This window comes from Microcaecilia unicolor, chromosome 6, assembly GCF_901765095.1.
Source record: "Microcaecilia unicolor chromosome 6, aMicUni1.1, whole genome shotgun sequence".
Taxonomy (NCBI): domain Eukaryota; kingdom Metazoa; phylum Chordata; class Amphibia; order Gymnophiona; family Siphonopidae; genus Microcaecilia; species Microcaecilia unicolor.
The window spans coordinates 98,464,764-98,488,671 of NC_044036.1; the positions used below are offsets into that span (position 1 = coordinate 98,464,764).

Here is a 23,908-nt window from a genome sequence, read left to right on the forward strand (position 1 = left end):
ATGCCAATGTACAAAAAAGTATACAGTTCCATGAAAAAGAAAGGAAACTTTTCCAGTAATGTTTCTAGTCTTCATTAATAGAGGAGTATAGATTAGAAATATAATGGAAATATACCCCAGAAACAATATGCTTATATCAACATAGAGAGAAACATGTTAAATGTAAGAAATATTATAAGTACCCAGCAACACTTTTGGGTATAGCCTAGTCTTCTATATGTTGGGAAAGGCTATGTTTAGTTATGTTAAAGAGGTGATCCATTCAATTCCTGTCAGCAGGGCCAATATTAAATATGCTGGGGCCCAGGACAGAAATGCAGTAGAGAGCTCCAAAGCTCACCATAGCAGGTTGTATCTTGTTCAGCTTTAGACAGGTTTGAGGCTGCCTATACCATGGGTGCTGAGGGCAATTTCCCTGTTTGCACCCCTCAAATGTCGGCCCTACCTGGGAGATGGACAGCACTTGCTTTTGCCGAGGGTGATCCCTGCTGGCTCAAGGTAGTGTTAAGGGTGTTCAACTTTATTTTTTGGTTTCCCAATCAGTTGTCTGGGGGGGGGGGGGGGGGGGGGGGGGAGGAAAGTGATATATTCCTCAAAGGTCCCTCTCCAGTACTTGCTGAGCAAGTGCACAAATGATCACACATGCAAAAATGCCAAGGAAATGGGAGAAAAGTTAGAAAGAATGTTTGCAGTCACCTTCTCCTACAGGTGCTGTCTGGCTTGCTAATTGTTGCTCTAATTCCAGTATCCTATCTTGAGCTGTTTTCAGCCGCTCATTCAGATTTTCTGTTACCTCCTCTGCCCTCTGAGCTCGCAGCTCTGTCAGCCTGGGAATAAAAGAAACTGGTGAGAAAACAGAGCTATCTGTAGAAACTGAAGCAAAGAGGTAAACACACATTGCAACCGCAGACACATCTCAGTACTATGTATACTGTAGGCAGAGAGTCCTAACTACAGCATGATGCTATAAAAATGTATCCAATTATATCGGTCAAACATTTATGTGCGAGTGGGAACTTCTCATAAGTATATCCAACAATTGCTCAGCACTCTAATAAAAATATATGGCATCATGCAGAACTAACCACTAAGCAGGAGCAAAATTCCATTCTGGTCATTAAGATGGCATGTTTCTTAATTGAATGTCTATCTAAATTTTTCAAAATTAAATCCAGGGTTTTCATAATTTTAATAAAACTATCTGAAAGTATACATGTGGTACTGGGACTATGTTTTGTATTTATGTGTTGTCATGCACAGCACAATCAAAGGAATGGAGAAGGAAGGAACCTCTATGTATAAAACAGTCAAGCCTTGAAGTAGAGGTGAACCAAGTAGAAGACTTTTAGCCCGATGAGTGGACTGTAAATCTTTATTGGGAACCACTCGTACATAAGACCTGACACGGGGCTGTGTTTTGACAGGAAACACCTGTCTGCCTCAGGGGTCGCTCACTAAACACGAACATAAAAGAATATAAAACCACAAATAAAAATTTCAAGCAATAAGAAACAATATAAAATATACAAAGATGAAACATATCTATATAATATAATAACAACAGACAAGAACCTAACTAATGAAATGCAGCAAAACAGACAGGATAAAAAATTCTTGTGTGCATCCTGCAAAAAGGTGGGAAAATGTTGGATACAAATGCAATAAATAAATAAATATAGGGAGGAAGTGACGTCACCGATGTAATCGGTAGCCTGATCGAAGAGCTCCGTGGGTTTACAGCTATAAAGAAGCATCTACCCCATGATAAAAGTGAGATAATCAACTCAGCGAACGTTGGAAAAGGATAATAACAGCGTATGGCGGCTAGAAAGAAGTTGGCGAAATATAAATACTCGGCGGAATCGCCACGAGTTGTAAAAAAAGGGAACGTGGCTCTCCTGCAGAGCGGAGCTAAAATGGCGCCGAATGAGGAAGAAGAACCAGATAATGATATGGAGGAGCTTAGCGCGGGTGAGGCCGAGGTAGAAAGAAATGAAATCATCCGATGGTTCCAGGAGCTTAAATCAGAGATGATAAATACCAGGAAAAGCATCCAGTCAGCTGTAGCAGAGCTCCGGGAAGAAGTAAAGGATATGGGCCACCGCGTAGTTGAGACTGAGGAACGAACGGAAGCCTTAGTGGGAGAGTTAAAAACTCTGAGAAAGAAAGTTAATACGGAACAGCAAATGAGACTGAATATAGAGCAGCAAATAGAAGATTTGGAAAACCGCTCCAGGCGGTGCAATTTACGCTTCAAAGGCTTGCCGGAAGAGTCTCAATATAAAGATGTAGAGAAGACTATAAAAGAGATCTGTGTCTACATTTTGAATCAAGGAAAAGACTCCCAGGAAATACAGGAGGGGCCCACAATAAAGCTTGATAGGGCTCACCGAAGTCTGGGACCTCAGAAGAGTGACTTCCCCAGAGACATAATTGTTTGCTTCCATGATTTCCAAGTTAAGGAAGCAGTATGGCGGAAAGCACGTACTATGGGGGAAATTGCATGGAGTAATGTAAAGGTGCAGATTTTTCAAGACCTGGCGAGAGCTACTCTACAAAAAAGGCGGGACTTTAAAGATATAACTAAATACCCGCAAAAAGCTGGCCTGCGATATAGATGGTTATATCCCAGTGGCATCTTGGTATCAGTGGGCAGTCAAACAAGGAAAATATTGCAACCAGAGGAAGCATGGAAAATATTGGCATTACTAGGTTGCACGGACTTGCCAGAGGTAACAACGGCACCACAAAGCTCCCAAAAAAGCAAAACCGCTAAAGGAGCGGGGGGATGGATCCAACAAAGCAGAGGCAACGCCAGAAGGAGTCCAGCACACGAAGATCAAGGGCATGAGAGAGATGCAGAGACTTGAAAAAGCTTCTTGTTTCAGGGCAATTGCCCGGATCTAAATCTGGTTGTATGAATATTTTATTACAGGAGAAGTTATGTTAAGAAACATAGAATGTTATCCTTTTTCTGTTATAAATGATTAAAGGAGGGATTGTATAAGATGGTTGATGGTGGGCAAGGGGGGACACAGAGGATAAATTGCAGATGGAAAACCCATCGGAACGACACTTCCTTAGGGACATAACTGGCATCTAAATTTGGAGGCCAGTCAAGGGGATTCAATGGGGGAGGGGAGGGGCAAGGGGGGGGGCAGGGAGGGGGGAGGGATAACAGTGGGTTCATGGAATGTGAATGGTTTGAATACCCCTGAGAAAAGAAGTATTATATATAGGGAAATTCATAAAATGCATTGGGATATTACCATGTTACAAGAGACTCATATTCAAAAGAAAGATGAAAGATTAATACAATATAAAAATATGGGCATTGGATACTTCCAGGCTGATCCCAGAGGGGGAAAAAAGGGAGGGCTGGCAATCTATATAAAGGATACAGTCGCCTTTGTCCATGAACAAACATATGTGGAAGGTCAGGGCAGATGCATAGCGGTTATAGGTAAACTAAATAACCAACCAATTACATTAGTAAATGTCTATGCTCCGAATGAGGGGCAGGGCGCATTTTTTGAAGCCCTAAGGTTGGAATTGCTGCACTTTGTATCAGGAGACATAATGCTAGGGGGTGACTTTAATTGGGCCTTGTCAGACTTGGACCGCTCTAAAGGTGAGAGGGGAAGGGGACAGGCAAATACGACCAAACTATTGAGAATGGTCAAGGATCTGGACTTGATTGATGTTTGGAGGATGCAACATCCGGGGCAGAGGACCTATTCTTTTTATTCTCATGCACAGCGTACTTACACCAGGATAGATACACTCTGGGGTTCCCGCAACCTATGGGGAAAGGTAAGGGATTCGGGCATAGGAACCATTCATGTGTCGGACCATGCTCCCATTTGGATCACTTGGAAGGGATTAGGGAGAGTACGGGGACATACTTTTTGGAGGCTAAATGAATCCTTACTAGACACTGTAGAGGCCTGCGAAGAAATTAAAATAGTGGTGCAAGATTATTTAAAACATAATGATAATGGGGAAATCTCTGAGGGGATCCTTTGGGACGCCCTGAAGGCGGTAGTGAGAGGGCATTTGATCAGGAGAGGTAGTCAGCGGAAAAGAGAGGGGCAACAACAAGAACTGAGGGTGCGGCAAAGACTGGCCACTTTAGAAGCTCAACATCAAAAAGGTCGAAATCAGGGAATCTGGGGAGAATTGCAAGAATGTAGGACAGAGCTACAACAAATTCAATTACGTCAAATGGAATATCATCGAAAACTCATGAGACAGAAGTTTTTTGAGTTTAGTAATAAAGCGGGTAAAATGCTGGCACGAAGTCTTAGACAACAGCGGATAGGTAATACTATTACCAAGATAAAGGGGACAGGAGACCAGTTAGTTTAGGGACCGATTTGCTCAGTATTATGCAGCCCTTTATGCTAAAGAAACGAGAGCCAGCAAGGTAGGAATTCAACAATATTTAGAGGGGTTGGGTCTACAAAGGCTAACGGAACAACAGAGGGAATATTTAGATAAACCTATTAAGGAAGAAGAGATAGAAGGAGTAATCAAAGGCTTAAAGGGGGGGAAAGCACCGGGAATAGATGGGTACACGGCCAAATTCTATAAGTTGTTGGGGAAGGAATTAGGACCACTATTAGTGAGGGTGGGGAATGAATGTTTTCAGACTGGGATGCTGCCGAAGAGTATGTATGAAGCGGGGATAACGGTCCTCCCTAAGCCAGGTAGAGATCCAACACAGTGTGGCTCGTATAGGCCGATCTCTTTAATAAATATTGATATCAAGATAATAGCTAAGTTAATGGCTGAAAGAATTAATATATTTCTACCCCAGCTAATTCATAAAGACCAATCAGGCTTTATTCCCAAAAGGCAAGTGGCTGACAATATTCGGAGAACGCTCAACATTATATGGGAGGTGCAGCAAAGGGAGGAGGCTATGGTGCTGTTAACAACTGATGCAGAGAAGGCCTTTGACCGGGTTAAGTGGAATTATTTGTGGGAGGTGTTAAGGGTTATGGGGTTTGGTCCAGGGATTTTAACCTGGCTCCAGGGATTATATGCAGCACCAGTGGCACGGATAAAAGTCAATGGGGGATACTCAGAACAGGTACAGATACAGAGAGGGACTAGACAGGGGTGTCCACTCTCTCCTTTGCTTTTTGCTATTGCAATTGAACCACTAGCACAGAAGATTAGGGAGACAACACTGATACGGGGATTCCAAGTGGGAGCATGGGAACACAAGATAGCTTTGTTTGCGGATGATATTCTCTTTTATGTAAGTCATCCGGATGAGACTTTAACTAGCATTTGTAATGAGATACGAACTTTCGGTGATTTGTCTGGATTTAAAGTAAATTATGATAAATCAGAAATTTTGGGCATTAATGCATCCCAACCCTTATGGAGGCTTTGTTGCAAAAATTTCCCTTTAGGCTTGCACGAGATAATTTTAAATATTTGGGAATTCGGATACCAGGGGACACAACACAATTATATGGATTGAATTACGCTCCGTTGTTCCGGGAGCTGCGCTCAGACATGAGCAGGTGGAAAAACGCACTGTTGTCATGGTGGGGTAGGATAGCTGTGATAAAGATGAATCTGGTTCCTCGGATGTTGTTTCTATTCCAAACATTGCCGATAGAGGTTCCCACAGCAGCCCTAAGTAAACTACAAGCTGATATATCTCAGTTTGCATGGGGGGGCAAGTGGGCTAGAATATCGAAAAGAATTATGTGGGGGAAAGTGGAGGAGGGAGGCAGGGGGCTACCCAATATATTATGGTATTATCAAGCAGCGCAGTTAAAACAGGTGGCGGAATGGAGCAAAGGGCATAAATCGCCAGTGGCAACTTTGGAACAGGATTTAGTACCTTGGTGCAATCTTGAACGAGGAGTGTGGGGATCTGTAAAGATGTATAACCCACACCGGGGGCATAATAATCCATTCATAGCTCATTTGCAACGTATTTGGGATGTATTAAAGAATAAATATAAGAAGGGGGTAAAAACCTCTACTCTAGCATACATTCGGCAAGAAGCTGAGTTCCCGGCAGGACGAGAGGGAGGGGTATTTTGGGAGTGGAATCGAAAGGGATTGAAAAGATTCAGGGATCTTATGTCAGAAGGGGTATTGAGAGAGTTTGTAACCCTTCAAAGGAAATTTGACCTGCCAGAATCCGATCATTATGCTTATTTACAAGTTAGGCATTTTATGAGGGGACAAGGGTGGTTGCAGTCTGACCCACGGGAAAGAGAGACATTGGAAAACATCTGGGTGACCTTGGAGGGAGGGAAGAAAGGTGTGTCCAGACTCTATAGGTATATTAGGGGAGATAAAATGAAGAAGTTACCCTATATGAATGCGTGGGAGCGAGACCTAAATATTGAACTGAGCGTGAAGGAATGGGAAAGGGTGTGTATGGAGGTAAAAAAAGCATCTATTTGTGTATTAATAAAAGAAAATGGATACAAAGTTTTAAGCAGATGGTATTACACACCGGACAGGTTAAAACGAATATACCCTATGATATCCGATCAATGTTGGCGGTGTAATACTGGGATAGGTAGTTTTCTGCATGTATGGTGGGAGTGTCTGGCTATACAATCATTTTGGGTTGATGTTACCACGCATTTGACACAAATTCTAGACACACAATTTCCAATAGAGCCAAAATGGTGCCTATTAGGTTGGGGAAACAAGCGGGGCCAGAAATGGCAAAGGCGGATTAAAAGGTTGGGGTTAGCAGCTGCAAAGTTGGAAATTGCGGCTCATTGGAAACAAAGAATCGGTCCCCACTATTGCATCATGGAAGATGAGAATCAAAAATATTGTGGGCCTAGAGCAGTTGACGGATAGGAGAATGGGCAAATACAAACCTGATGCTAAAGAATGGATCCATTTAGAGAAACTATGGATTAATACGATGCCAGAATAGGGGATTTAACCAAGCAGGGGATTATAATGAACAGGGGAGGGTAGGAGTGGGAGGGGGGAGGGTGGGGAGAAAACTATTAAAACTTATGGTATATTGAGATGTAATTCAACTGTTTGTTGTATTTCAGAATTCTGAAGGCTACATTGCCTTATACTGTATTATTTAAATTGTGTTTAATAAAAATTTTCAATTAAAAAAAAAAAAAATAAATATATCAGACACCCCCCCAAAAAAATGTTTTTGACACTGTAATAGTATCATAGTAAAAAGCCTAGAGCCCTATTTACTAAGGTGCACTAGAGTTTTTAGCATGTGTTAAAAATTAGCACGCGCTAACTGTGTAGATGCCCACAGGAATATTATGGGCATCAACTGGTTAGCAAATGCTAAAAACGATAACAAGCTTAGTAAACAGGGCCCCTAGAAACTAACCTCAAAAAAGGAAATCTTGTATAAGTCAATGCAAAAACAATTCTGTAGATTACTGTGAACAAGTGCAAGGTGATGCATGTGGGAAAAAAGAACCCGAATTATAGCTACGTCATGCAAGGTTCCACGTTAGGAGTTACGGACCAAGAAAGGGATCTGGGTGTCGTCGTCGATAACACACTGAAACCTTATGCTCAGTGTGCTGCTGCGGCTAAGAAAGCGAATAGAATGTTGGGTATTATCAGGAAAGGTATGGAAAACAGGTGTGAGGATGTTATAATGCCGTTGTATCGCTCCATGGTGCGACCGCACCTTGAGTATTGTGTTCAATTCTGGTCGCCGCATCTCAAGAAAGATATAGTAGAATTGGAAAAGGTGCAGCGAAGGGCGACTAAAATGATAGCGGGGATGGGACGACTTTCCTATGAAGAAAGACTAAGGAGGCTAGGGCTATACAGCTTGGAGAAGAGACGGCTGAGGGGAGACATGATAGAGGTATATAAAATAATGAGTGGAGTGGAACAGGTGGATGTGAAGCGTCTGTTCACGCTTTCCAAAAATACTAGGACTAGGGGGCATGTGATGAAACTACAGTGTAGTAAATTTAAAACAAATCGGAGAAACTTTTTCTTCACCCAACATGTAATTAAACTCTGGAATTCGTTGCCGGAGAAAGTGGTGAAGGCGGTTAGCTTAGCAGAGTTTAAAAAGGGGTTGGACGGTTTCCTAAAGGACAAGTCCATAAACCGCTACTAAACGGACTTGGAAAACTCCAAAATTCCAGGAATAACTTGTATAGAATGTTTGTACGTTTGGGAAGCTTGCCAGGTGCCCTTGGCCTGGATTGGCCGCTGTCGTGGACAGGATGCTGGGCTCGATGGACCCTTGGTCTTTTCCCAGTATGGCATTACTTATGTACTATATATGTAAAAATTCAAAAAAATGTAAAACCAAACAGAACTATCATCTTCACAAACGTGTGTACAATATAAATGAAACAGAAGAGAAAAGTTTTGTCTCAACAAATCTGAATGAAATATGTTTTTAGAAATACAATAAATCAAACACATAAAATTCCACAGAATTATAGTACACACAGGACTAAAAGAATTAATTAACAAATAATTAATTAAATAATAAGCAATAAATAATAACTGAAGATGTTAAAAAATAATTGTATATAAATCTTATGAATGCAAAAATACTCTATGTGAATATATGCACATCAGAGAGGGTGGAAAAATGGGAAAAAACCCACATAAACTGAGAGTGTATCCTATTGACAACTATAAATACTAGTTAACATAAAAACTTGTTAACATAAAATAACACAATTCTAGATTCCATATGTTCAAGGGCAAAAGGCAATATCTATAACTAATAGAGCTGTATATTCCAAAAAGCAGGAAAATGTAAGATAAAATGTAACCCCATAAAACTTCAAAACTGTATCCGTCATATGCTTATTATCACACAAGAAATCTAATGTTTACTCTGTGAGTTTAAGCAGTAAAAGAAATACCAGAAAACAAACTTCATATCAAAATTTTTAAAAACATTTGAAAGGGGGGGGCGTGTCAAGATGGCGCCGTGAGCGGTTGTGTTCGAAGCAGTCTCCTGCCTTCCTTGCCGAAAAATTTATATATTCTTCTTTGAATTAGATATGCCGCACACAAAACGCAAAGGGACGGTCCGGGGAGTTCCCCTACCTTCCGGATCATCCACTCCAGCGAGGATAGGTTTGGAGCGCTTCTTCCCCGCGGTTCCCCGTGCTAGCGGAGCGGAGTCCTTAGCGGGGGGAGCCGGTGAAGCGGTTCTCCCGCTGGACATAGAAACATCATTATCCCCGCTATGCTCTACAACTCCTCCTTGCCCAGCAACGCTTGCCAGTCGAACGGGGCTTCCTCTTGGACCCGGAAAGGGTGAATTTGAGGAGCCCACAGGGGAGCTTGACTTGACGGGGAGATCTGAAGCTGCTGGAGAGACGGAGGTGAATCTAAGTCAGATCTGGCAGAAGCTATTAGAAATTGGAAAGACCCTGAAACAATCTTCAGATGAGGTAAAGACTCTTAATTTTTCGATACAGGAAGTGAAGAACTCTATGGAAATTGTTAACCAAGATTTCTCAAAGAAAATTGAGGCCTTACAGGCAGACTCTAAGCAAATGGAAGAATTTAAAGTGGCTGTGATTAAAGATAGTATGGAGACTAGAAGAAAAATGGAACAAATGGAGAACTATAATAGGAGATTAAATCTCCGATTACTAAATTTTCCTAGAATGATGGGAGTCTCTCCAAATGATATGTTTTGCAGATTTTTGAAAGAAAATCTGAATTTTCCCCAAGAAATATTTCCTCCTTTGAATAAAATTTATTACATTTCAAGAACAATGAATAAAGTACCAGGAGAAGACTCAGTGGATTTACAAAATGTCACAGCCATCTTGGAACAATCAACTACAAGTGCGAGTGAAAGAGGAACGTTGATAGTTTCTTTTGTTTTCCAACAGGATTTAAATGCAGTAATGAGACTTTACTTTAAGTCAACTAATCGTATTTTTATAGGCCAAAAAATCTGGCTTTATCCTGATGTGACTAAAATCACTCAGGAGAAAAGGAAAAAGTTTCTGTCAATGAGATCAAAAATTTTAGAAATGGGTGGTTCCTTCCTTCTTGTGTACCCTTGTAAATGTGTTATCAGGATAAATCAAACAAAATATATATATTATATGCCTGATCAGCTTCAGAACTTCTTAGATACTAAACAAGCTTAGAGATAAAAAGATAAGAAGAATGGGAATAACGATGTCATTATTTTTCTTGTTTAAATATGTGAAAATGTGTTAAAATACTTCACTAATTCCTACCCCCCCAAATTATTATATTGTGGTCTAAGGAAGCCAATAGTAAATAATTGAATATAATTTTATTTTTCCTAAGTTTGTAAAGTCATTACAATTGTGGCTGTATTACACTTTGCAGTTGAATTTTCTGTGTAAGTATATGATAAAATAATAAAAAATTCTTTAACGAAAAAAAAAAACATTTGAAAATACTCTCTGGAAAGTATAAAACTATGATCTTCTCAAAATAAAAGCAATTTCTTATAATTATAATCAAAAAGAAGGAACAAAGGGATGTCTCATAATCTTAAGGCATAAATCCAGAGAAATAGCCTTAAAAAGATGTAAAACCCAAATGATCATCTCTTTGTTGATTCAACACCATAAATACTACTTATGTGACTCAAACACAGTACTGAAAAAAGATATAACATGAAAAAATATGAATTGTGAGTCACAAGACATCTTTTAAAGGCTACTCAAAACAGTGTCTCACCGACATGTCACACTCGATAATGGGCAAAAAAAAACCACTCACTGGGACCATCTAAATGTGAAAAAGCCCTTAGATTGAAAGCCTCCAAATATGAGCACCTTTCACATATTGATGCTATTTTCCACAAATGCATAATGACCACAGAGGGAACTTCCTCCTAAATCCTATAATATATAACAAGATTTAAAAAATGTTATAATGCAGTTGTATCGCTCCATGGTGCGACCGCACCTTGAGTATTGTGTTCAATTCTGGTCGCCGCATCTCAAGAAAGATATAATAGAATTGGAAAAGGTGCAGCGAAGGGAGACTAAAATGACAGCAGGGATGGGACGACTTCCCTATAAAGAAAGACTAAGGAGGCTAAGGCTTTTCAGCTTGGAGAAGAGACGGCTGAGGGGTGACATGATAGAGGTATATAAAATAATGAGTGGAGTGGAACAGGTGGATGTGAAGCGTCTGTTCACGCTTTCCAAAAATACTAGGACTAGGGGGCATGCAATGAAACTACAGTGTAGTAAATTTAAAACAAATCGGAGAAAAGTTTTCTTCACCCAACGCATAATTAAACTCTGGAATTCATTGCCGGAGAACGTGGTGAAGGCGGTTAGCTTGGCAGAGTTTAAAAAGGGGTTAGACGGTTTCCTAAAGGACAAGTCCATAAACCAGTGGCGTAGCTACGTGGGGCCTGAGGGGGCCTGGGCCCCCGTAGATTTCAGTGGGGACCCCCTCCCAGCGAACCCGCCCCCGCCTACCTTCCGTTTTGCTGGCGGGGGACCCCACTCCCCGCCAGCCGACGTCCTCTCCGACCGTAGAACGCAGCGGCAGCCGGCAGAGAAAAGTCTTCTTCCTTGCATGCTGGTCCTACAACGTGCAGGACCAGCATGCAAGGAAGAAGACTTTTCTCTACCGGCTGCTGCTGCGTTCTACGGTCGGAGAGGACGTCAGCTGGCGGGGAGTTGGGTCCCCTGCCAGCAAAACGGAAGGTAGGCGGTGGCGGGTTCGTGGCGGGAGGGGGGGTCGGCAGAGACGGGGGGATGACAATGGCGGCGGGAGGGGGCGGCGGTGGGGGAGGGGGGCTAAAATGTGCCCCCTCCCTCGAGCTCTGGACCTCCCTCCCACGGAAGTCTGGCTACGCCCCTGCCATAAACCACTACTAAATGGACTTGGGAAAAATCCACAATTCCAGGAATAACATGTATAGAATGTTTGTACGTTGCTTGCCAGGTGCCCTTGGCCTGGATTGGCCTCTGTCGTGGACAGGATGCTGGGCTCGATGGACCCTTGGTCTTTTCCCAGTGTGGCATTACTTATGTACTTATGCTCAAATCCTTTATTTTAAATGCAAAATTTTGTATAAAAACCTCCTCATTTGAGAGAATGCCAAAGCTCATTAAAAAGCATTGCTAATGAATATTTACAAAAATGATGTTATCAACATATAGATGATTCCTCCTGGACAAAAAAAAACCCTAAACCAGCCGTGATGATGATTACACAAAAGAAACACGTTAGCTCTGGGGGTAAAATAGATATAATCAGTCCTTAGTTTTATGACACCATAAATAATACCTATATGAGTTAAACCAAGGGCCCTGTTTACTAGCATTAGTGTACGCAAAATCTTAGCGTGAGTTAAAAACAATGGCATGCCTTAGTAAACAGGGCCACAAGTACTGCAGAAAGATATTTAGATAAAAAAATATATATTGTGAATCTCCAGAATGATGTCTTTGATGTGTCTCATACAAAATATAATGTGAGTCACAAATCTCCAAAGTGGTATCGTTTGAACATCTTAAAACAGCATCTCTCAACTTGTAACACTACACAGCGAGCAAAAATAAATCCATACACTAAGAACTGCTAAAATTCAAAAGAAATCTCTAATGTGAGAGCATCCAGAAGTGAACATATTTTACATATAAACGCTACTTCACAAACGCACAATGACCACAAAGGGAATTCCCTGCTAAACACCTATAATGTATAACAAGAAGCGTCTTACAAGTGGAAAAACAGAAAAATATATATATATATATACTTGCTGAAACCATCTATTTCTAATATAAAACTTCATAAATAAGCACCCTCATGTGGGCTTCTATCCAATATGAATGCTACTGCTAAAATACTTACTAATAAACTACTGCAGCGTACAATAAGACACCTTCAGAGCAAGCAAATTTTCGCGAGGAAATGCCAAAGCTCATTAAAAAGAACTACAAATTAGAGGAGTGGCCTAGTGGTTAGAGCACCGGTCTTGCAATCCAGAGGTGGCCAGTTCAAATCCCACTGCTGCTCCTTGTGATCTTGGGCAAGTCACTTAACCCTCCATTGCCTCAGGTACAAACTTAGATTGTGAGCCCTCCTGGGACAGAGAAATATCCAGTGTACCTGAATGTAACTCACCTTGAGCTACTACTGAAAAAAGGTGTGAGCAAAATCTAAATAAATAAATATTTACAAAAGCTATACCAGTCCTAATGCTGATGCACAAAAGAAACATGTTATCTCAGAAGGTCAACATCTATGCGATGTGCCCAAAAGGAAAAGTGATTACTTAAGAAAAACATCAAATAAGCTTAAAAACATGGTCATAGTCGTTATCTGGCAGGTGTATAACAATTTCTTCCAATTTATGTTAGTAGCAGTAGCAATAATAGTAAAAGCAACTATTACTTATTTCTATAGTGTTAGTAGATGTAAACAGCACTACATAAGAGCAATCCCTGCTCAACACAAGTTTAGAATCTATTCAAAACAGAATAAATAAGAGATTATGGTGTTTTGGTTATTATGGAGATGATTAAAGCAACATGGATATTAAAGAAGTGACAAGGGGTTAACACTTACAAGCAGCCGCATAAGAATGGGCTATTAGCCTGGATCTGAATAGGGCTAGAGATGGAGTATATGTATGGCACAGAAAGGTAGAAGCAACAGAGTCTGAAGTTGGTGGTGTGGATAAGGGTTTTGGGAGTGAGTACAGAAAGGAAGGGATGATTTTTGGTGAGATTATAACAAAGGAAACTACAGGTTTTAGCAGTTTGCTACATTTTTGCTTTGTTTCATTTCGTTTTTAGATCTCTTTGTAGAGCAGAACTGGGCAAGAACAACACTGAAGCAACAGAAAACAAGCCCAGAGGCAGGGCAGAAATGCTCAAGCCTGCCCTGAGATGGTTCCTGCTGGGCCAATCAGGAAGAAGGAACTACGATTAGCACAAATACAAGACACCTGCAAATTGGCTGACTATAGCAGACTTTCAAGAGGCAGAGTAGCTCCTCAGGCAGTTGTCTCCCTAAAACAAAGTCACTGGTTCAAGACTTCCCTGAATCTGATACTAACACTGAAAAAAAAAAGAAGAAATTGCTCTTACTTGCTAATTTTCTTTCCATGAGTTCCTCCAGAACAGTCCAGATGCATGAGTATATGCTCTCCTGCAGGCAAGTGGAAACTGAAAACTACTGGCTTGTGACATCACACTATAAGTATCCTCTGCTGCACTCTGTCAGCCAGTATTTACTTAAGAAAGCAGCAACAAGAACTTCCCTCACTTAAATATGGGATAACCAAAGACAGACAACTCAGCAGACAGAGGGAGAGAACCAGTAACACTTCCCCCTCCCCACATAACCATCCATTCTTCCTTTGAAAACATTTGGGTGGGTTCTGTTCTGATCTGGAGGGGCTCAAGGAAAGACAATTACCAGATAAGCACTAATTTCTCCTTTCTGATCATTCCTCCAGACCAGTCCACATATGTGGGATGTACCAAAGCAGTGTTTGCTTGGGGCATGTTACTTCCACTCCAGCAAACAAAACACTTGCTCCAAAGGCTGTCTGGCCTGAATGTCCAGTTAATAATGAAATACAAAGAAATGTAATGAATCTCAGGTAGCTGATCCATAAATCTCTTGTCGCAGAATTAGTCTATGCTCTGTCCACAATGATGCTTGACTGAGCCAAAGGAATAGGTGGTTGGCCTTGAACAATATGTGCCAACATGATCAATTCCTTAATCCAGTGTGTGGCAGTTGCCTTAGAGGCTGTGTTCCCCTTCCTAGCTCCCAGAAACAAGAAAAGCAATCGGACTTCTCAAATTCTTCCATCCTCTTCAGATAATGGTGCAGCATCTGGCCCACAATCCAACTTATGACTTCTTCTCACTTCTTTGTCCCCTACTTCTTGAAAAACTGGTAAGCAGATAGACCGATTGATGTGGAAGGGCAAAACCACTTTAGAAAGGAAGGAACTCTTCTCCTGAGACATCATCAGCAAAAGCTCCCTACAATGCGTGCAGCTGTCAAATCCCTTCAGCCACACATATAGCCACTAGAAACACCATCTTCAAGGTGACCTCTTTCGGGAAGGTGTTCTGAACTGGCTCAAATGGTGCTCATACAAAGGCTGACGATATTCAAATTCCAAAGAGGAACCACTGATGCCTCAGAGGCCTGATCAAAACTCCTCTAAGAAAATGCACCACATCTGGATGAAAACCCAAGGCTCTGCCCTGTACCTACCCCGCTATAACATGCTATTGCCACAACCTGTACTTTCAGGGAAGCAAGTGCCAGTCCTTATCCAAACCATCCTGGCAAAACTCCAGAATCTCCAAGATAGATGCTCATAACATCGCCACCTGCCATTCAAGGCACCATACCTCAAAATCCTCCAAATTCTCTAAGGATGTCAACATTTTCCAGGAATGCAATAAGTTTAATATTCCCTGAGAGGAGTATCTCCCTCTTGTGAAGCCTTGCCCTCTCAAGAGCCATACTGTAAGACAAAACAGAGTTGTGTCCTGCATTTGTACTGGATTTTGCACCAACAGGGAATCCTTGTTGATCAGACTCAGAGGGACTTCCACCTTCAGGCATACCAAGGTCTCTGTGGCCAATCTCTCTCCTTATCACTCCCTTAGCGACCCTATGTACTTGTCCCAAGCTTTCTTGAATTCAGATACAATTTTCGTCTCCACCACTTCCACCAGGAGGCAGTTCCACAAATTTACCACCCTTTCTGTAAAGTAGTATTTCCTGAGGTTACTTTTGAGTCTATCCCTTTTCACCTTCATCCTATGCCCCAAAATTCCAGAGCTTCCTTTAATTGAAAGAGACTCACCTCCTGTGCATTTATGCACATAGGTATTTAAACATCTCTATTATATCTCCCCCTCCTGCCTTTCTTCCAAAGTATCTGTCCCCATACGCTTTATTATGAAGGCCACTGACCATTTTAATAGATGCTCTCTGGGCCGACTCCATCCTGTTTACATCTTTTTTGAAGGTGTGGTCCCCAGAATTGTACACAATATTCACCAGAGTCATACAGGGTAATCATCACCTCCTTTTTCCTACTGGCCATTCCTCTCCCTATGTATCCAAGCATCCGTCTAACTTTCACAGTCACCTTTTCTACCAGTTTGGCTACCTTAAAATCATCACATATGATCACACCCAAGTCCCACTCCTCTTTCATGTACAAATGTTCTTCATCCACTAAACAGTACTGTTCCCGGAGGTTTTTGCATCTGACACTGTGTTCCTCCTTGCTAGTTGACACAGGCTACTGCTGTGGAATTGTCTCATAGCACTCAGACTGCCCTGCCTTGAAGCTGTGGAAAAAATGCCTTCAGTGCCAGATAGATGGCTCTTGCTTCCAGACGGTTGATGGACTAGGCTGCTTCCTCTAATGACCACCGGCACTGGACTACCTCTCCCTATCAATGGTGTCTACAATCAGAGAAGCTGGCATCCGTTGTTGCTATGGTTCATTTGGGAAACTCCAGATCCATTCCCTGAAGCAGACTGCATGTCCATAGCCACCAGGAGAGGCTGCCCCGAGCCATGAACATGTAAGCAGCAGCACCTTGTCCAGAGCCTGCATTTGTGCCAGCCACCAGGACAGCAGCACTCTCTATAGAAGATGTATGTGTGCCTTCATCCACGGCACCAGTTCCAGAATCACCCCTATCAATCTGCAACACTTGCAGATAGTCCCAGGCTATTGATTTTGGAGCACTGAGCAAGGCCCTGACCTGGCCCTGCAACTCCGTTCTCACAGTTTTTAAGATTTAAAAGGGTCTGCGAGAATGAGGAGGATTTCAAGATCTGCTCAAAAATTTTTCAAAAAGATCTAATTAGGAGGGGTTACCCTAAAAGGGTAGTTAAAACAGCATACAAGAGGGCTAAACATAACAACAGAAACCTTCTACTTCAGGGTTCTACACGTTCACAAAAGGGTCCGATTGACATCAATACGTTTGTAATTCAATTTTCAAAAGGTGAGATTGTATGAGGAGAATTATAAAACGTAATTAGACTATCATGCAATCACATTCCATTTTTTGCAATCAACAAGTCAGAATAGCTTTTTCTAGAACACACAATTTGAAAGAGATTATCAGTCCCGCTAATTTGCCCCCTTTGATTCAACATTCGATCAATGGCGGACACATGAAATGTCATCATTGCAAGTCGTGCACTATTACCTTGGAAATAAATGAGTTCAGGAATCCCGTTGATGGCAAGATCTATAAATTACGATATGACACAGATTGTCAGACTACACATGTTATTTACATTCTTGCATGTCCTTGTCAGAGATTTTACATTGGTAAAACAAAGCGCCGTTTGTATCATCGTATTACTGAACACCGGTCCTGCATCAAATTGGTGAAGAGAGGTGCCCCATTAGTGGCTCATTGCCAAGATAAGGGCCATGATTTTGATTCCCTCAGATGCTTTGCCATTGATCATGTCTCTCATAATATTCGTAGGGGGGACAAATAAGATTTTGATTAGAAAGGAACAGAAATGGATTTATTTACTACAATCCCTCGAACCACGGGGTTTAAATTCACAAATAGAATGGTCTGTGTTTTTCTAATTATTTTACATCAGGTATTTACATCTCACAATTAAGCGCATGTGTTGTCAATTATTCTTACGGTTTAAATACTCTAGCACTCCTTCTGGTTGGTGCTTTCACTACCGGTGTCACATGAGAAAAGGACGCCATTGCTTAAGTTTGTCTGTGGTTCTATATTTTAATACACCTTACTTTATATTTAGTGTTTTCACTATAAACATTCAAGTGATCAATTTGTGGTATTACTTTGGGTTGTAGGCATCGTGATTTGCCATGAGTTACTTGGCCCCCCGAGGAAGCCATATTGCAGAGTGAAACAGAGAGCCCCATTGTTACTTGGCCCCCTGAGGAAGCTATATTGCAGAGTGAAACGGAGAGCCCCGTTGGGCATAACTGCAAAAGCTAAGTAACATTATTTGTTTAAGCAAGTTTTAAACATCACGATTCTGACTATCTTTGATGGGTTAAAGTTTATTTCATTCTTAGCCCACATTTATATACAAGTGGAGTTTTTTATGACCAGTGATAATAACGGAGTCAATGAAATGCGGGCATTGAGTACATTCGCTGTTCTATCGCCACGCTATGACTACTGAGGTCTTTTTCTCCACTATAAACAGAAGAAAAAAGCCTTTAAACTGATACCACATATTTTCAACACTTAGGGTTGGTCCAGCCCCATTCAGCTCTGTATTAGTATACCTGCAACTTCTGAGCCATTTCTTGGTCAGAAACACTTTCCCTTGCCATTATTGAAGTTCAGGGCAATAGAGGGTAAGTGACTTACCCAGCGTCACAAGGAAGTACAGTGAGAATCAAATCCAGTTCTCCAGGGTTTCAGGCCACTAGACTAGCCATTAGGCTACCCTCCACATTAAAAGTTCATTTGAGAACAATGACAGAATATTGGATAGAATTTAACTTGATTTTTTTCTCACTAAGATTTGGCACTGATGTAACACTGTCTGTTCCATCTGGTCAGTGAAGCTGAATGGCATCTGTGTTTAAATAAGATGCCAATGGATGTGAAAAACCATTTTGTATCATGGGCAATAAGAGAAGCAGTCTCCAGAATCCATAAGTTGTTCAGTTTAGATGTTCAAGTTTTCAATGCACATTTTACTGTGATTCTAATGCTGTTATTTTTCTTTTCAGAACCGATGTAGCTGTTAAGCACAAGAATTGCTATTTTGTAAGCCACAGGGTGAAAGGGTTGCCGCGTTGGGCTTGCAAGTTAAGTGCTCAACTGGTCCATACTGATTCAGCTTAACTGTAAAAATGGCATATTGAATGATGGCAGCATTATAGATTTAAAATATGAAAAGAAAAAATTTTCAATAATTAAATGGAAAAATAATAACCCAAAGGGTTTTTTTTAGACCATTGAAGGAAATGGAGCTACCCATATAAGAAAGTGTGATATATATTCCATATCTTTGGGTATCTGAGGTATTTTCCCTCCACTTATATTCGTACATCTAAAACTTGGCAATTTAGACACCATACGCCTGTTTGTAGTTACTTGTGTTTTACAACTTATGATTCTCCCAAGCTCTTCACTAGCTTTTCAAGGTACTCATGGAACAGCAGCCTCCCTCTGAAAGAATGTTTGCTGAGCCCAGATTTTGAAGACATCTGCAGACCAGTTCCTAAGCCACAAATACTTCCAAAGTGGCCACCAACATCACCATGCTATGAGCTGATGTCTGAATGAGTTCACTCGATGTATCAATGTATCCGTTAAAAAGGCCAAGTCTATCTCCAAAGGATCTGCCTCTGAGACCTTTCTCAATGAGGTTCCCATGGAACTCTCTGGCAACTGCTCTAACCAGGCAACAGAACCTCCATAAATTGTCATCTGCAATGCTAAGGCCTGCATCCCAAAGACGTGCTTCAGCAGCACCTCCATCTAGCACTTCAGGGGAGCACCTCCTTCCACATGGATCGTTGTCTTCTTGGTAATAGTGGAAACTAGCACATCCACCTTGATGATGCAGAATGGAACAAACCTACTTTTGTCATTGGAAATTGGCTCCACATAGGCTGTACACTGGACCTTTTAGAGGTCTCTCCCTAGTTATTCAAGGCCTTACCTTTGGCCTCATATCTGTTGTATCTTATCTGACATGCCCATGTTTACACTGCTTTGTCTCTGAATCCCCCTGCCACAGCCAGAAGTTTTCACACTCCCCTTTACCAGTTAGTAATTCTCTCTCTCTCTGCACCCCCCTAACCTGTCATCTTAAGCATGAGATATTTGAGAAGGAATGGAGGGCATTACTCAAGTATTTGAAAATGAGGTAAAGGAAGGGGTGAGGACTGTTTTGGGAGTAAAACAGGGCAAGTGATCATATGTGTTCCTTAAAGCTTTTTACACTTGAAAATGAAAAGTTCTTCAAAAAAAAAAAAAAAAAAGAAGGGGCTGGCATCACTACAGGCTTTACACATGTATGCACCATCATTAATATGTGTAGGTGTCGATATCAAAATATACATGTGTGTTTTCTGGTACTTACACATATGTGTGCTGGATTTTACAAAGCTATAAGTACAAAAGGAGCCAATTAAGGAGAAACCAAGTGAAATAACTGTTTTGAATGAATTTCTCAAGTGGTGTAAATACCACACAGATTAGCACAATTGCCCCCTGATCCATTTGTGAACACCCCAGGTCCGATCAATCACATAATTATTTGTGCGTACCTCAGAGAATGTGCAAAAGCCAGGGTGGAAAATATGTATATTCCCACCCAAACCAGCCCCCTTGAAATCTCTGCATCCTGGGGCATCTACATGTGGAAATAGCAGCTTTCTGAAACTGACATTTACATGTATATGTAATTCTACATGTTAACTGCTGTTATTTCTACATGTAGATGCTTCTAAACGATCTCCTAATTGTTAAAATTCACCAACTTTAATACTAAATACTACGGTGAAATAATGTCAGGGAATGTTGAAACTAAAACCTATGGGTTAGATGCTGATGGAACGAAGTGTCAGAAAATAGTCACTGGAATTCACAGCTCAGACATATAGATCTTAATAAGACAATCTGGTGCAAGACACTATAAGAAGATGTTTTAAGTGCAAGAACCTATCGATAAGAAAACTGGTATGAGGAATTTCCAGGAGTCTTTCAGTGAACGGGGGTGTGAGGCAGTGTCTTGTAATCTGAGCACCTGGTTCATAATACTATAAGCTATTTATTGCTTTACTAGTATGCTGTCTTTTCTGATTCTCTGTTGATACAACTTACAGAAGCTGTTGCTGTAGATGATCCAATGCTGCCAATGAATTAAATGCTTCCTGAGCTTTCACAGTCTGTGGTTTGCTGACTTTCACTGTACTCTACAGAGATAATAAACAAACCCTTATAAGCACAATGTTCCTTTAGGATGAAGTTAACATCTTCTGACCTATCAAGATGGTGTATGATTGATCATTTAGTCATCTCAAGAGGTAATGTTCAGCCATACAGCCACAGCCATAAACAAATAAGCAATACGTATCTTGACATGCATTTGGCGGCCCTACCTGTTCTACGTGAGTTACGTGAGTTACAAGTACGTAAAATAGCATAAACAAGAACACAATGAATATGCAGTCCTAAGCTTCAATGGATAAACTAGTGTGGGTTCACTAAATGGATAAAGCTTTCCAGATGGCAATTGAATATTGCTGCTATCCAGATAACTTTTGGCCTCACTCCTGGAAAGTTTCTGATCCTGTCTTCTCCTAAATGCATAACATTTGGCTGGACATCTTGATGCCAATGAGATGTCCAGATAATAATGTGTGTTGACCAGCATAAAAGTTTAAAAAACAAAGGATTTTGTGATTCGCACCCAATACTAACCACCTAAGCCCTTCTGAATCTTGACTCCCTCCTGTTTACCTATATTCTGAGAGTACGTGGAATAGCTCATACATGGCTAACACAGGATGCATCAAGAAGAGTATAGAGCAATGCTTCTCTGAAGATGCTTCACATAACATCTACAGTCAACCTTCTCAAAGGGATACTGAAAATCTAGCTGGCAGTCTTGTAACTAGTAAACTCAAATTACGTAGTGTCTTAGAGAATGCTCTCCCCAGATCTATCTGATCAATCTGCGACTACCTACCCTTCTGGAAAGCACTAAAAACCCATTTATTCAAGCAAGCCTATCCAGATTAATCTTATGAACCATCTACCTAACACATACCCCCATGATAACGACTGACTCAGACTTCATCTCCCACCTTACTCCCCTCTCCATTGCCTTTTTCTACCTACTCATCTCATCTATTATTCTGGTATAATTAACTTTTACCCTCTCTAACAATATTCTGTATTCCTTTTACTTGTGAAGCGCTGCGTACGACTGGTAGCGCTAAAGAAATGATTTGTAGTAGTAGTAGTAGTAGTACTATGTAAGCCGCATTGAACCTGCTTTGAGTGGGAAAGCGTGGGATATAAATAAATAAATAAATAAATAAATAAATAAATAAATAAAGAGTAACATGGCTAGAAAAATCAACCTGCAGATCCAAGAGCCAGAGGAGCCCAGGACAGAAATAAGAGGTACCTGGGATTCCAGCTGCCTGGAAGAATAAAGAGTCTCAAAGCAGTGAGTGGAACCCATCTGCCAGGTGCATCCCATTTTCATTTCTGAAAGAACCCATTGCTATTGTGGAAAGGACCCGACTCCCAGGTGCAACCCTCATTGCCCAGACTTGTGGAAGGTTTTGTTATTTTTTTCTAATACTTGTGTATCAGAATCACTATAGTGTACCCTCTAAATACACAAAGAACATCATTCTTGAGTCCCTGCTTCTAAAATGATTTGGTTTTTTCTACAAAGTTGTGGAGAATGGGTCGGCCTGTCAGTCTTGGGCAAGGGGCATCTCCCTTTCAGATTTTGGAGGGAAAAATAGACAGCCCTACACTCGGGGACTAGGCAGCATTTTCCTTTCCTCCAAAAGAGTCTGAGGAGCAGGAGTGGCTGTAGGGGCCCCATAAGGGGTTCAGCTATAGCCTGGGGAACTACTTTCTTGACGGCTGGTAGGTCACCAACTAGGAGTGCTACCATCTATAAGCCAGTTAGGCTTAACTGAGCTACTAGTTCAACAAAGAAAGAAAGAAAAAAAAAAAAAGAGTTAAGATCCAAATAGATCTGAACAAGAGAGATCTGCTACTGAATCCAGTAACAGAGGAGCCCAGAACAGAGAGATGTACCAGGGACTGTCTGGAAGAAGTAAGAAAAGAACTCAGAGTTGTAAATGATGAGACCTGTATCCCAGGTGCATTTCAATTTTACTTCTGAGAAAACCCAGAGCTGTAGCTGAAGGGACCTGCCTCTCAAGTGCATTCCTTGCCTCCCACATAAGTGGCATCATTTGCTAATTTTTTGGAATTAAATTGTTCCCTCTTGAGGAGGATAGCAAATATTCCCTAAGTTACATCACCACTGGGGGGCGGGGTAACACTGTTGCATTTTGAGGACCAGGAAGGTTGAGATATTGTCTGACTCTTAATTGCACTATACAGTGGTTCCTGTCTGGAGGTACCTATTGTTTGGAGTTGTGTGCCTTTGGAAATTAATTGCATATCAACCAAGATAGGAGTGAGGTGCCTCTCTTGGGACCTTAAGGAAGTAGAAGAGAAGGAGTGTTTCAAGTGTAAGGCTTCTGAAACTCCATACCCACTGCATCAAGCACTTTACTATCATTAATTTGCCTTTATGAATTTTGTTTTTGAACTGTAAATACTTCATATGTGGTGTAAATATTTCATATGTGGTAACCACCAATAAATGTGCTTTTATTTACATATACCTATGTTGCTTACTTGTCTTTTGTTCACTTCAGTTTAGGCCTTGAATATTGACTCTCCATACCTACCAAGATCCTTTTATTTGTACACTGTTGCTATTTTTCTTACAGCCAACATCATCCCCTCTGAGATCCCCTACACATGGTTTGCTATTTGCCCCTTAGGGAAGGCAGTTAATATTCCCCCAACTTTATCTCTGCCTAGAATACGTTTCTGGATTTTGTCTAAACATCCAGTACACTGTACACTTGTGGCACCTGTCTGAGGAACCAGGCTGTTTGGCGGTGTGAAGTTTTGCAACATGATGGCAGAAACAGAATAGAAAGAAGCTGAGGAGTTGAGGTGCCAAAATCATGACCCAACAGGATATACACATGAAAAGGAATTCTATAATCCAGATACCCATATTTATGTGCCCCTTGCATGCATAACTTTATAGAACATTTGCCTTTGCACAGGGAATTGTAAACTTACCCCAAAAGTGCAAGCAAGGTGCATGTCAATTACAAAGCACATAA

At 41.1% G+C, this 23,908-nt stretch overlaps 1 protein-coding gene across 2 annotated transcripts in view; it reads right to left on the reverse strand.

The window, feature by feature from the left end:
• The window catches only part of AXDND1 (axonemal dynein light chain domain containing 1), a 134,163-nt gene that overhangs the window by 3,733 nt on the left and 106,522 nt on the right, over positions 1-23,908 (reverse strand). For both annotated transcript variants that reach the window (XM_030206601.1, XM_030206602.1), the window contains 2 exons: positions 20,832-20,923; positions 697-827 (listed from right to left, as the gene is read on the reverse strand). In XM_030206601.1, the coding sequence (XP_030062461.1) occupies positions 697-827; positions 20,832-20,923 (223 nt within the window). The remainder of the gene's footprint in view (positions 1-696; positions 828-20,831; positions 20,924-23,908) is intronic.